We start from the raw sequence: 15139 nt of genomic DNA, 5'->3' as shown, positions 1-15139 counted from the left end.
GTTGTTGTATACATGTATGAAGAGAAACAAAGTAGACACTTCAAAGGTAAGTAATGTTTTACTGACAGCAACAAAGGTTTATCTCTACATTAACACAGAGTCTCAGTAACATCTCAGCCTTTCAGAATAAGAAGCAGCCTTTCAGAGTACGATGTAGACCAGTTCAGAAATACTGAACCTTTCATAGTAAAATACAGAAGTCCAGGATGACTGCGTGGCCTCAGATCCTTCCAGAATAAACCCTGTCAGAACTCCATGAGGACGGTGAGCGGCTCGGCCGTGCTGAGCAGCAGCTCCTGCTTCTGTCCGACCACGCCGTGCTCCACGCTGGCCCCGGCCCGGACGCAGCGCAGGGACGCGGCCATCAGGTCCCTGCAGGCGGACACCAGCGTGGAGAAGAGCTGTGCGCCCCACCACAGCTCTGCGCCACCCCGGAAACGCAGCCTGCGTCCCGCTGACACCTCCCCCACCAGAGAGTCCTGGGGAAGCAGCAGAACGCTGGCAGGAAGGTCCAGCACCGACACGCAGTGACCACGTTCCTTACGGAACAGCTTGGTGGTCATCAGACTGTTCGCTTTAGGAGAAATCATATCAGGGGTGGGGTCAGTTACATTTTTCAATTACAATTAAGTTTTCAATTACAATTACATTGACCGGCATTTCTCCCAATTGCAATGATTTTTTTTTATCCTCGGAAAGTTGTTCTAAATTTCTAAAGTTCAATTACAATTAATTACTAAGCCTGAAATAAATAACCTAATGCAAGTTAACCTTCCTCTAGTGTTAGCATCTCTTATAACAGGTCCTAAATCAGCTGTAAAATACACTAAAAACAAATATCATCTAATTTATTTCCTATCTATGGGTTAACTTGTTAGGCTTCCTAATCAATGAAAATATAGGTTTTAATAAGATACAATGTTTTTAAAATGAAGAAAAACAAAAATGTATTTATTTATTTATAGGGGTGGGATGTCAGCTGGGTAGCTGAAGTATCAAAAATATATATTTATAATAAATAAATAAAATCAGATGGTTGGCTTGAAGATATTTGTATAAAAAAATAAAATGCAATGAATATATATCTATCAATATTGAAAATATATAAATCATCAGAGAATACCTGAGAGATATAAGGTATAATAATGTTTATAATAAATGATTAAAATCATGAGATCGTAAACAGGGAGAACAAAATGTATATTTTAATGGTGACTGATAAGATAAAAAAAAAAAGGATTTTAAATAAGAGCGATAGATTAATAATTATTCACCCATTTCATAGGCGACGTCCTCCGTAGCTCCGTCGTAGAAACAAACGGAGACGACCATCCCTTCCTGGATCTGAAATCACAAACTCAGAGTGAATCGGAGAGAAACACCAACGTGACGGTAAAACATCGGTACAGAAACCAGAGATCATCTCTCCACAGGGCTGGGTTTCAGGCTCCCTGTGTTTCCTGTTTTAAGTAGCTGAAACCAGTGAGTGGTCAATCCCACCTCAGCCCACTGGGCCTCCACGCCGTCCAGCGCCGGGCGGACCTTCACTTTAGCGCTGCAGCACTGCTGGATGACGGTTCGAGCCTGAATCTTTCCCGGCCTCCTAAACAGCACCGGGCTGCTCCAGTAAACACAACAATAACAACCGGTTACATAATGATATACAGGATACACATGCAGAAGCTCAGTGCTCAGCATCGCTGTTTGGCAATATAATATCTACAATTACATTTTTCAATCATCCATGTTCAATTGCAATTCAATTACGATTACAGTGACCGGTATTTTTTTAAATTACAATTAAAATCAAAAGTATTATTTTTCCCGGGAAAGTCAATTACAATTACATTCTCAATTAATTACTAACGTTAAATTACAATTACTGAGCCTTTAATAAATAAGCCCATAAAACCTAACCTTCCTCTAGTGTTAGCTTTCTGTTAGCATCTCTTATGATAGCCAGTCAGTGATGACCCATGTTTTAAATCAGCAGTAAAATACACTAAAAAATATTATCTATGCTCAATTTTTTTTCATCTCTTGGTTACCTTGTTCAGCTTCCTAATCAATGAAAATATTGGTATTAATATATTTGGTGTGGGCATCTGAGCCTTTTTTCTGTCACTATACCCCTAGATTTACATTTTATTTTTAAATTTTAAAATGATCCTGAAGAGAAGTGACAGGTAAACTTGATAGGAAACACATTTTAATAGCAGCAGATGTTTTCCAATTACCATTACTATTATAGTTACGTTGTAATTGTATTAATTGTCAATTACGCTATTACAATTATCATTGCCCCAGCCCTGTACCCTATCTAGATTATTTCTAATCACCCCATCCACATTATTTATTATCTATCAATAAATTAAGTCATTGTTCCCCTACCTGTCCACTAGAGGCAGAGTTTTGGGAGTCTGCATTGGGATCGCGGTGGTGATGGTGAAGACGGGCCATGGTTTGGTGCTGGGAGCCTCCACAGGCTCCACTCTTACACCGATGCTCTTGGTTGATGGCCCGGCGCTCGGCTCCAGATCCTTTTTCCTCTTCCTGTGAGAGGCGGAGCGACTCGGACTCTGACAGGAACGGAGGGGACAAACGCAGACCCTAAGTCAGCCTTAAATCATTAATTATATGTCAAATCAAGGACATGATTTTTACTTTAATTACTGAGTGACCCATGTGCAATGCAATTTTGTTCTCCAAAATGTAATGTCAGAATGCCAATAAAGTTCTCCATCTACCAGTATACAACACAACAATGATGTATAACATGTATCAAAGTTAGACATGGGCAACTGGCAGCCCAGCGGCCACATGTAGCAGTAAACACATAAAAGAAAGAAATACACAAAACAACAGCAACAACACACATTTGGTCAAAAAACAAACAAACAAAAAGTTATAACTAGAAATAGACAAATCGACAACAAAAATAGAGAGATTTACTCCACAAACACATCAGACTACACTACAAATATACACAAAAATACACAAAATGAATCCAAAATTACAAAAACAAATACACAAAATGACTCGCAACACAAAAAAACACAAAAAACAACAAAATGAGTAAAGAAAAAGACAATTTGACAATAAAAACAAACTGAACCGTTTGTTGTTCCCTGTATTAATGCTCACGCTGGGCTTTAATTCCAATAAAGACGTGAGTTTTGATATGTTGACCAGATTTTGGTGACCCCTGCTGATCTAAATGTAATGCTGAGCATTGCTGGGTGAGGTTTATCAGCTTGGCAGAGGTAAAAGCTCCTCATGAATCTCTAAAGCCTGAAATAACAAAGAATCATCATCAACCTCCCTTAATTCATGTCAGATTTACTGAGAATACCAGTTCAACCAGTATAATAATCAATGTCCCTGAGGAATACCAGTACAAACTAGAACAAACTGGTACAACCCAGTAAAGAAACAGTGTAACCCAGTCTGTGTTAACTGATGACTGACACTAAGGAGTCACTCATCACTATTCTAAGTTCTTACTGCAGTGTTACAGAGTAATCTGGAAACTATAAAATGCAGTTTTTCTACTCGTGTGCAGCGTGTGGCTCAGACTCACAGGTTCCGGTGTCTCCGGCCGAGTCTTGATCCGAGCCTTGATGCTGCGGCGGACTCTGCCGTTGTCTTTGAGCTCCGCCTGCTCTGGGGTGTCAGGGTTCAGTTCGGATTGATCCGGGTCACTGGATAAACCCTCCGACTGAGACGGAGCGACTGTCGAATCATCGGGAACGAGGGAGGTGACGACGGGGCCATTTGGGGCGATGGGCTCCAGGATTATGGGAGTTTTGGAGCCGAGGTGGGTCGGAGCTTTAAGACGCAGCAGGATGGGCTGACGGGCCGGAGGAAGAGCACGGAAGGTCAGCGGCGTGGAAGAGTCCTGGGAAACAAATCACTGGTATGAATTTTACACTAAAAGTTACTTAGAAGAACCGAAAGAGAAACTCACCACTGCTCTGAGCCTTCCTGCGTCTACATCAGTGACTCCCAATCTCAAACCGTCGTCAACACAGAACTCATTAATGTCCTCATCATGGCCGCTGCACAGGAAATGACATCAGAGAGAATCAGTGAAGGTAAGGAATGTTTACACCGGTCTACCTCTGATCGAATGCCTTCAGAGAAAAACATCAGAGGACATGTAAGCTCAGACAGTCCTCTCCCTGCTCCTCTGGGGGCTCTTCATGCTCTACTTTGAGCTTCTCACTTTATCGCTAAGGCTGAGCCTTACCAGCATCACTGCAGACCAGGGTTGGGGTCAATTACAATTATGTATTCAAATATCCATGTTCAATTACCACTCAATACGAATACGTTGACCGGCCTTTTTCCAGTTGCAATATTTTCATCACAACAATCACATATAACCTAAAAATGTATCCAAGTCAGACATGGCAACTAGCAAATCAACGGCCACAGATAAATACACAAAACAACAGCAACAACACACAAATTTGGTTGAAAAACAAACAAAAACAAAAAAAGAAATTGAATAAAAGGACAACTAAATACTGTATTCTATATTTTATCCAATTTTAGTAGATGTAATTAATAAATCTTGTTCCTTGTACATGGGCAGAGTGAATTGTAGAATTGTTTTTGATTGTTGCATACAGTTATGAAAGAAAGAAATCAGTTAACATTTTATCGGCACAGCCACCAATGAGAAGTAAGCAACTGTGTTGTTTTCATATGATGCTGCTATTGTTGAAAATAAAAGTTATGGTCTATTTAACTTGTTACAGCAATTATTATATTAATCATCATATCATCAAATGTGTGTTCATGTGTACAATTTTTCATGTGTTTATACACTTTTGAACAGAAATGTTGTTCCTTTGCTGAGTCATGTTCGATTAGATTACGTACTGGTCGTACAGACAGATTGTGCTGTACTCAGTGCCAGCAAAAACCAGTCTCTACTCAAGGTCTCATAACAAAGCTCTGATAAGCAGAGCTCTGTAGAAGCAGTAATTTTCCATCAAAATTCTTCCTCCCTTCACACCCTCCCTCTCCTTCCTCAGCTATAAAATATATATTGCTTTACTCTTTCAGGGTTCAGCGCGTCACTCCTGCGGAAGAGGGTCGTTGTATTTATCCTTTGCTCTTTTCTTTATTAAATATGTTTTTTCAAACATTCCCATCTCAGCGTGGACTTCATCAATGCAGAGCAACTGTTGTGGGTCTAAATCAGAGTACAGCTGAAATGTTGCCTTTACAAACTGTATCTGAAACATTCACTTATTTTGTTCCTTACTAAAAAACAATCATTGAGCAACTTACAGTTATCTTAATGTTGTTTAGTGTTTTCAGGAAATGTGTTCATTAAGGTTGCGGTTTTAAAAGGTTCGTAGGCCGGTAAAAAAATACTTCTAATTCTAATTTTATACCCTGCCTGTATACCGTACATAAAAATGTTGTTTAGAAGCCGATGGTAAACATGTTCCCACCTGTCTGAGTCATAGTCTGGAGGCGGATGCATTGGTCTCCTTGGTCTCCCGCCTTCTGCCTGGTTCTCCGGCCTCTTGCCTTTCTTCCTGCTGCACTGGGAGCAGTTGTTGATCCACTGGATCACATCGGGCCTCATGGTTTTCCAGAAGAACCTGTTCACAAGGTTCGGGAGTAAAGCGGGCGTTGCAAAAAGATGCCGTGCTTAAACCGGGACCAGGCACCGACCTTTCGTTGAGCAGCCGCAGACACTTGTTAACGTCGAGGTGGTTCAACTCGTCATGGTAATCCGTCAGCGTCGACTCCACCTGCTGTCGGGTCCTCAGAACCAAACGCACCCGGTTTCCTCTCATCATGTGCAGTTCGCCCTCTGAGAACCAGGAACCACATAATGGATCAGAGGCCACAAAAAGCTCCATAGAGGGAGACGGTTAACCATCAGTGAACTGGATCTGAACCCCTTTGTTCATCACAACACAATAAGAACACCAGTTAAACCATAACACCAACTGGTGCGAGTGTTCAATCTGTCCAAAACAAATATTGTAACAACATGAATACTAGTTGAATCATAACACCAATCATTATGAACACTAGATACTGTAAGTCAGAGACCAGCGACATTTCCATTACTAACTGGTATGCCTTGACATCAACCTTTGATGATGAACTTCTTGCAGAACCTCCTGAAGGTGTTTTTCTCCACGTAGTTCAGTCCTGGAGGATACGTGTGTCGGCTCAGGTAAAGCTCCACCGCGTCATACTTGGCAAAGAAAACTTCCTCTCCGTTCGTCGCCTGTGGCTGATTCTGTAGAGGAAACAACAACGTTAGAGACATTCGCTCACACGCTTCCAAATGTTAACTACGTTTGTTTTTAGCCACTATAACAGATTATTTTGTTCTTTAGTTTGAGCAAATGTTAACTAAATTGATACATTTTAAATAACAGAATTATATTAAATACAATTAAATAAATAAATATGAAGTAGTAATGAGTTATTCAAAAATTACAGTGTGGGAGTGTTCGGGGTTGAAGAAATATTGGTGTGATTTACATCCGAACTCAACTCTGACACTCCGGAGCAGGCAGAGCTCAAAGACAACGCCGCAGCATCAAGACTTGGATCAAGCCCACTTCAAAACTTTTCTCTTGGGAAGAGTTGACTCCCTCATGGGGAATCTGAATAAATAATTATTTAAAATAATTGTAACGGTAGCAAAGAACATCACGAAGAAGATAGACAAACCCTGAACTTACACAACAAGTGAATGGATAAACACAGTGAATGAAACATCAAATAGAAAAAAAACAAAAAGTTATTCACTTAATTTATAAATGGATGCATTTACAAGGAGGTGTATAAAATTGGTCTCCTTTACGGATAAGATGAAAAATATTGGGAATAGGACTGACTGAGGACCAGGTTGTAAAAAAACAGTGAGCTTGATTCGGAATGGTAACGCCATCAAAGTATCAGAACGCCTCTCTGTAATTTTTTAATTTTTATTTCTTATTTTGATCTTACAAATCCCAATTTTGAAAAAAAGAAAAGACAAAAAGAACAGTTTTGAGGTTGTGTTGCATTTAAAATTGCTTAATTTTGTTATGACTGTTGTACGACCAAGATGTACAGCAACAAACACAGATGTGAAATGCATATATGTATGCTATAGAATACTCTGAAAATGAATAAATAAATTATAGTATACAATATTATTGTTATAGTGTACAATATTATATAGAATACACAATCTACAAGCTGCTAGTGTTGTACCGTATTTTGCGAGCTTCGGATAATGTGGGGAAAGGTAAAGCTCTCACAGGTTTAATAACAGGACGGATGCGTCATGGTCCGTACACGCAGAAATATACGGAAACCTCCATTAACAGGAATAGAGCAGCCCACCTTCCTGCCTGTTCTGATTGGCCGAGTCATTTGAAGGGGATCCTCATTAGCCAATAGAGTGTGGCCTATGTCACAGTGCGGCCATTACGTGGATTGTTCTTGGAAAATTGCTATATTATTGGAATGTGGCCAATACAGCGGTTTGTTCAACAGCCCCGAAAATACGGTATTTAGACATAACGAAGTGCCAGTTCCTACCGATGCCTCAGTGCTGAGCATAAGCGTAGGAATGGCGTCCGGGCGTAGCACCAGCTTGTCTCCGCTGCGGTCGAAGCAGTCCTCAGTGAAATGTGTGGAGCAGACAGAGGACCACAGCCGAGGGTGCCAGTTGGGACGCCCTATGGTCCGCAGCCACTGAGCCAGCAGGGGTGGGTTCTGCAGCGGGAACCTGAGGAGAGAACATTCATCAAATGAAAAACTCTGCATTGTTTAGTGTGCTTTGACCACGCCGAGGTTCGATTCCTTTTAGTCATGCAAAACACTCCTTTTTCGCTCACACAGGACTATGCACATGGTAATCTTTGCTTGTGCAGAAACGTGTCACAACGTCACGTACTTATGGAAGGTGAGCCCGAGGCCGCGCTCCACTGGCCCGCAGCAGTTGGAGCAGTTGTAGACGCTGCAGCGGAGCCACTTCCTCTTGGTTCTGTTGACGCAGGTGTGACAGCCGGAGATCCAGCGGGCCAGGTCCCGGGTCATGCTGCCCCAGTAGAAGTGCTTGGCGATCTCTCGCTGACACATGCCCTGTCCGTAGTGACCCTGGTTATCGTGGAACTGCTGCAGGATAGAGTTCACCTGCAGAGCAGACGGTGAACAAAAAAAAAAATACACCGGTAGTGATTTAATAATATAGTGGCCCCTGCTCCTCAGGGATGGGTTAAATGCAGAGGACGAATTCCATTAATGTACTAATTAAAGGGCCAATTAAAGGTGATCTTAATCTTAATCCTCCAACATTAAAGCAGCCATTTGCACTGGGACAAAGGCTCACACTAGATGATTTAAATGTTGGATTAAGCATTTACCTCCTCTCTGCTGCGAGGGACTCTGAGCGGAGGAGACACTCGAGTGTACATCAGCACTCCGTCTGTAGCAAAAGAACAACATTCAGGGAGTTTCAGTAGAAATCAACAGCTGGCGATAGAACGCAGGTTTAGTTACCCATCAGGCCGAAGCGCTTCGCCATCCGCTTGAAGGCACCGGTGCTCTTTTTTGTGTGTGTGGGTAAAATCCTGTGACTCAGATACCTGCACACACACAACATAAAGTTATTTTTTTGTTTAACTTAAATACTGAGAAAAGTAAGGGCTGAGTGTTATCTTGATAAAATCTTTAAAATTGGATTAAATCCAAGCAGGGCTTTTGTCTTTCATATTTCTATTCACATTTTCTGATCTGTTTCATTGTCTATTGTAGCTTGGTGTGTAGGAATCAATTAGATTATTAACGGTATTTGTTATTCTAATATCAGGGACAGGGGTGCACATAACATTTTCAGTCTGGTCCTCAGGGGACCACGAGAGTCATTGCTTGCTCCTTGGATCATTCTGTTATTTTACAGAATGTCATCACTCTCATTTTGACCGTTTTCCTCTTTTTCAAAAACAGAAGTAGTAGTGAATGCACAAGAGCTACTTCTTTCTCCGTGGCTCGGCCTTTGTATTTCTTGCTCTGCTCCTCTCTGTAATTAGCATGCTAATCAAAAGCTAGATGACTTACCGGTATGTTTTTAGTACCTGCTTTTGTTTGCCAGAGTGTGATAATGTTTAGAGATGGAAACACCAAAGTACAAGAATGCTTCATTGAGCTTCTCACAATTTGGCAAAAAAAGAAAAACTGAGCACTGCAGTCAATCTTTGTGTTTATTGATTAGTAATTGGAGATTCAGCTCCTTAAAAATAGCGTTTTTTTTCCCCTTCAGATTACGACATGCTGTTTCTCACTACCCTCCATTGTTCTTTGAGTAGACGAGATATATTCAGCACATGTCTCTAGTAAAAACACACCCACCCCCCGCCACCCCGTTATGTTTTAATGTTGCTAGTTATTGTTCTACTCATAAAATACTGAGTCAACGGGACCCTTCTATCACTGGCCAATCACCGAGTCAAATGTTGTTGATTAAACTTTTCATCTTTTCATTATTAGGTACCATTTTATTTTCATCTTTTTTTTTTTTAACAATAGCTCACTAAGAAATAGTGCTCCATGACTAATTAATGACTCTTTTAATCTATAATGGGACCAGTGATCAATGATCAATCTTTTAAAAAAAAAAACAAAAAAAAAAACACCTGATCTAAGCACACCTAGTTTTATTGTATTCATTGCTTTTCGTCGAGTTTCTTTTTTAATTAATTGTTTATTCAATTCTGCGTTTTTTTTCAGGATTTTCTTTTAAAGTTTTCCTTTTGTAGTGAGGAATTAATATATATATATATATATATATATAATTGTCAGTTTATTTTTATGACTTTATGCCTTTCTCGCTCCTGTTTATTTTTCTTCTTTTTTGAGTTTTTTTCCCCCAGTTTTTTTCATCCCTTTAAAACAATTTATTTTCTTATTTATTGTGTTTTTTTCTCTGTTTCTTGAGCTCACCTGGCAATGTGGTTGTAAACGGCAAAGGTGGGTTCTATAACAGTCTTCCTCCTCTTGAAGCTCACGTCCTGGATTTCCTCAGAGTCCGGGTCGGAGGTCCGCAGCGAGTACTGGTGCTCCTGCAGCTCAGCCGGCGCCTCAGAGGTGTCAAAGGTCAGCTCTGTGGTGTCGACAGTCTCTGAGGCGGCAGTGGACAGAAGGTCGTCCAGAGCGTTGGTCTGCAGGAAGTCCTCGTCTGAAGGAACGGTCACCTGCAACGCCATAGTCACAATGTTATTAATAGAACATACTCCAGGTGTTTACGCGTGGGACAGTAAGAGAACGTCCGTGTTCCTGCAGTTCACCTCCTCCTCCTTCACCGGCTCAGAGATGATGGTCGGCACAGCATCAGCCGACAGCAGCAGCTGACCGTCGTCGCTCAGCACGAAGCAGGTCGGCTCGAAGTGTCGAGAGCAGAGGAAGGAGTTCATCCTCAGAGAGCCTTCGTCACGCTGAGCCACCACCAGCCACTGCCGCCGCCGCTCCTTATCCTTTGGAAACCTGGTGCACAAACAGAGTGTGTGCTATACAACAAAGCGCTGTCCTCGGCACCTTCTTATTCCTAAATGTTGCTTTTCCATTAATACAGACCAGGGATGTCCCGACGTGACCACGGCCTTATTATTATATACAGTCAAGCCACAATAATGTTATAATTAAAACCAAAAATAATTATCATTCAAAACCAAACAAAACCAAGACAAAACCCTGTTTATTTTTTTTACATAAATTTAAATAAACAAAACAAAAACAAGTATATCATGAGAGGAGTTAAGGCAGTGGTTCCCAACCTTTATCAGATCGTGACCCCATTTTTATATCACAAATGTCTGGCAACCCAAGACACATTCCTAGTTTGTGAATCTGTTCTCAAACCATGCCAATAAAACTTATTCTGATTCTCTAGAATTTGTTTTTGACCATGTTTGTTATAATTGTGTTACAAATACAGAGTAGTAAGGATTAGTTCACATGATTAGTTATATTTGGAAAAAGTGAAAGTATAGAATACTTTTGTTTAAGGTTGTGTAGGTGGGGGCGGTGTTTAGCTCAGTGGGTAGTGGGTTGAGCGCCCGCCCCATGTACAGAGGCTATAGTTCCTCACCTGCAGCGGGTCCAGGTTCGATTCCCGGCCTGGGACCCCTTCCTGCGTGTCATTCCCTGCTCTCTCTGACCCCTTTCCTGTCAAGCAACTGTCATATAAAGGCCACTAGAGCCAAAAAAAATCCTTTAAAAAAAAAAAAAAAAAAAAAAAAAAAAAAAAGGTTGTGTAGGTGGTAAAGAATAAAAACTTAATAATACTAATAAAAAATACACAATATAATTATTATAATTTAATCTAGTAATTGATTAATTTTTATAAATTACTTGACATTTCAGGTGACCCCTTTTAATTCCAGCCAAACCCACATGGGGTCACGACCCCAAGGTTGAAAAACAACAACTTTTCTTTTAAAGAACAAAAATAAAAACAAGTAAAAATAATGTTAATTAATGTTTTCATTATATACAAAAAATATACATGCTAATATAAAACAAAATGTCCCTCTCAGTTTTTGTTTTTTTTTTTTTAAATCCAGCCATTAATAGAATTTTTTGGTAAACAAATATATAAAGATTTCAAAAAGTCATTTTGATAATCTGTTCAAATAAACTGAGATGAGAGATTTTTAACTGTGGCAAATACTTTAAACTTTGGCACATTTGGTGCGATGGTCAGGCTGAGAGACGAGACTCTGTCTCTGAAAGTTGAGTAAGAGACTTACATGTTTGATAAAAAGGAATCCATTCACACAGTTGGAGACCTGCCTTTTTCCCTCTCCTTACCTCATGTTTTTCCACTTCTCTAAGATACGGGGCGCTGCCTTAATGGCTTGCGACCCACAGTACTTCCGCTACTGTACTCCCATGTTATATGTAATTGTCTTTTCATGTTTCTTGGACGCAATGCAACTGAAACCAATTTTCCCATCGGGGATGAATAAAGTATTCTGAATCTGAAGCATACATCTGTCTATCAGACATTACATGATTACAGCACATTAACAAGTGGTGACCAAAAACAAAACACATACAGGGGTTGGATCTAGAATGGGGGTCGCCTATTGAATACCACTGCCAACACCCTTTTCCTAAAACCCTTACTTTGTAAAAACAAAAGCCATATTTAATCCCCTTGCATTTTCTAACACCCTTCTTCCTACACCATCACACTGTAACGCCTTTTTCCAACACATGATATATACTAATGCCCTTACATTTTTAAGCCCCTTTAATCACGGAATTTTCCCAACCCCCCGTATTCTTTCCAATTGCCCTTTCCTTAACGCGTTTTTCCCAACACCTTTATTCCCCCCATGCAGTTTCCCAGTGGCTTTTTCCCAAGGCCCTTATACTTTCCCACTGCTGCAAGAGCAGGTGAAGCAGGACATCACTTTTCTATCGCCCTTCTGTAGCGCAGATATTTAACGCCCTTTTCTACCTGTGGAAGCTAAGGTCGGGGCAGGTAAAGCTGGACGTCTCACAGCCATAAGCCAAGCAGTACTGGATCGGCGGAGCGGGTGGCTCAGTCGGGGCTCGGCTTTGACACACCGAACAGGCTTTGATCCAGTTCTTCACCGCCTCCGTCACTCCCACCCAGTAGTACATCAGCTGCATTGGTAAATATCAGACATAATCATAAAGCAACATGATGCATAACTAACTATGAATATACGTAATCATCCCAAAATATCATAGTTGATAAACAATAAATAAAATCTACTTTATTGTGAACAAATATATTCCATCTGAATAAATATATTACTGTGACCAATCCAACGGTTATTGATTGATAAACTAAATCCCCGAACTCACCATGATCTCCTTCACTGCTCGCACTCGGCCGGCGTGGTTGTTGTTGTCATGGTAACGCGTCAAGATCTCCCGGATTTCTTCTTCGCTCCGGACGACTCGCAGTAGGCGACCGCGGTAGCTTCTCCATAGTCTGCCGCCTGTAGGCCAAACCAGCAAATAACATCAGTTTTATTCAATGCTTCCATATGAATAATATTATATCCTCATTTTGTCAGAGACAACATCCGACTAGGGCTGAAATTAAAAGCGTCCGTTCTGAATGGTGAAAAGTACCTTTGAAGATGAAGTGTTTGCTGGCAGCCCAGGTCACTTTCTTTGCACTTTTCGTTGCGTCTGGAGGCAACTTCCCCGTCCGGAGGAAAACCTCCAAGTTATCAAGAAAAGTAAAGGTAGGCATCTGTGAACAGAGACGACAGAAGGACAGAACATCAGGAACGACAACGTTGTAACCAGAATATATCCAGTTCATCAAGATCAACAATCAAATGTGGGAATTTTAACTTTAAAAGCCACAACAAATCTATTTTGTTAATGTTTATGTTTTTGTGTCTATTGTTATTCTGAAAACTACAACAACAACAAAGGTCTATTAATGTTAAACTATGAGTGTTAGGACTAGGGAACTTATTTTAAGGTAAATGATCAATTTTACAGACAAAATGTAAAAATATTCAAGTTAAAAATGACTGAGGAACGGATAACTTGATTTAATATTGAATTGTTATGTCTTAAAAACACAAAATGTAAATGTTTAAGCTCAGTCTTGAGATGAGATAACTTGAGTGTTTGTTAAGTTTAAAGTGTTACAGATAAGGAAACGTACATGTTTTTAGTAAAAATAATAATAATAATAATAAGTTAAAAGTCTCTAGAGGAGAAAACTTAAATAAGCACATATAGATTCATGAGTGTAGGAACAGGATTAAAAAAAAAAAAAGTGTTTCTCGTAATTTACGAGTCTTAAGAACAGAAAATGAATGTTTCCTCTATATAATGAATTAAGATTAGGAAACTTAATGTCTCTCTCAATGAGAAACCTACCAAACAATTAATGAATGCAATGTGAGGTGGTCCTAATCATAACGCTACTTTATTGGCTTATGATATAGTATTATTAGCTTATAAACAACACTCCAATTCAGGTATTATCTTATTTTGTAGTTTTAAGTAAAACTACAAAACAAAATAGAGCTAAAATACAAACTACACTGATCTTACGCAATAAATGTAGAGGAAAACAAGACCCTTCAAGCTCATCTCAATAGTAATTTGAAGCTGTTTTTGAACACATAACGTTTGTTTTCACACACAAAAAAAATTCCAGCCAAATAATTATTTACGTCTTTAAAAATGGTTTTTAATGATTAACAGCACATAAAAACGTAGTTAGCAAAGCCTCAAACAGCGAAGTTGCCACAGAAACCACCGCTCACCGTTTAGCACATCTTTCGACGGGTCGACACAAATCGTCGTAACACCGCGATCTGCTCCCAAGAACCACTGCAACCTCGGCCCGGTAATTTTCAGCCACACGTGTCGATAAAATGTCAGCACGTCTCTTCGGTCAGTTGAATACGAGCTAAGTTTCTCAAAACTCGGAGAATTTTGGCCGAAAGAGATGCTAAAACTAGCGTTTGGTTCGCTGTAGATTTCCGTTAACAATGGCAAACTGCTAACTTCCGGTGGTCGTAATTTCAAATTAAAGCATTGGAGTCTAAAAAATAGGCTACAAATAAAATAGAAATCTTTCATATTCATTTTGCATTTACAAAACATTAATCCAACACAAATGCATAAATTTAAAACAAGATATAAGAACAAACAAAGAAAATTATATCTATCTATCTATCTATCTATCTATCTATCTATCTATCTATCTATCTATCTATCTATCTATCTATCCATCCATCCATCCATCCATCTATCCCTAACGCAATGCTTTTATTGCAAAAAAAAAAAAAAAAGAAAAGAAAAAGAAAAAGTAAAGAACGTCGAGACAGAAAATGTAAAAAGTGTCTTTTCACATGTTTTGCAGGCGGAGATCTGTTTCCGTGGCTCAGCGCCACCTGTTGGTCTGGAGGACACTTTAATTATACAATATCTTCTCTGATTAATCCCTGGCTGCTTCCGATTATTCCCTCCTATCTCCTTTCCTATCCACTTTTCCATAACCCCGTGGATGACGTCACGGGGTTATGGAAGGAGTAAGGAAAGAAGAAAACAATAGAGGCGGTTACAGAGTTGTAGTGACGTGTTTATTGTAGATGTT

General features: G+C 39.9%; 1 protein-coding gene across 1 annotated transcript; it reads right to left on the bottom strand.

Annotated features, from left to right (window-relative positions):
* Window positions 1–42: 42 nt before the first annotated feature.
* LOC114456786 (uncharacterized) lies at window positions 43–14566 on the bottom strand. Its single transcript, XM_028438769.1, has 19 exons — window positions 14304–14566; window positions 13144–13267; window positions 12871–13007; window positions 12497–12666; window positions 10320–10515; window positions 9976–10226; window positions 8536–8621; window positions 8400–8461; window positions 7931–8169; window positions 7573–7762; window positions 6124–6274; window positions 5695–5836; window positions 5469–5621; window positions 3968–4058; window positions 3581–3898; window positions 2392–2579; window positions 1501–1618; window positions 1275–1344; window positions 43–574 (listed from the first exon to the last, which is right to left on the bottom strand). The coding sequence occupies exons 2-19, from the start codon at window positions 13265–13267 to the stop codon at window positions 246–248; spliced, it is 3015 nt and encodes a 1004-aa protein (XP_028294570.1). The 5' UTR covers window positions 14304–14566; the 3' UTR covers window positions 43–245.
* Between the last annotated feature and the right edge of the window lie 573 nt (window positions 14567–15139).

The sequence above is a fragment of the Gouania willdenowi genome, chromosome 22, assembly GCF_900634775.1.
Source record: "Gouania willdenowi chromosome 22, fGouWil2.1, whole genome shotgun sequence".
Lineage (NCBI taxonomy): Eukaryota > Metazoa > Chordata > Actinopteri > Blenniiformes > Gobiesocidae > Gouania > Gouania willdenowi.
The sequence above is the reverse complement of the archived record's forward strand: the minus strand, read 5'-3'. Positions and strand labels throughout refer to the sequence as shown.

Coding starts and splice junctions, on each gene's coding strand:
- LOC114456786 (XM_028438769.1), bottom strand. CDS start 13,267: ATGCCTACCTTTACTTTTCTTGATAACTTGGAGGTTTTCCTCCGGACG. Junction 7,763..7,930: donor CTCGGGCTCACCTTCCATAA/GTACGTGACGTT, acceptor TTCTCTCCTCAG/GTTCCCGCTGCAGAACCCAC. Junction 1,345..1,500: donor TGGAGGCCCAGTGGGCTGAG/GTGGGATTGACC, acceptor TTGTGATTTCAG/ATCCAGGAAGGGATGGTCGT.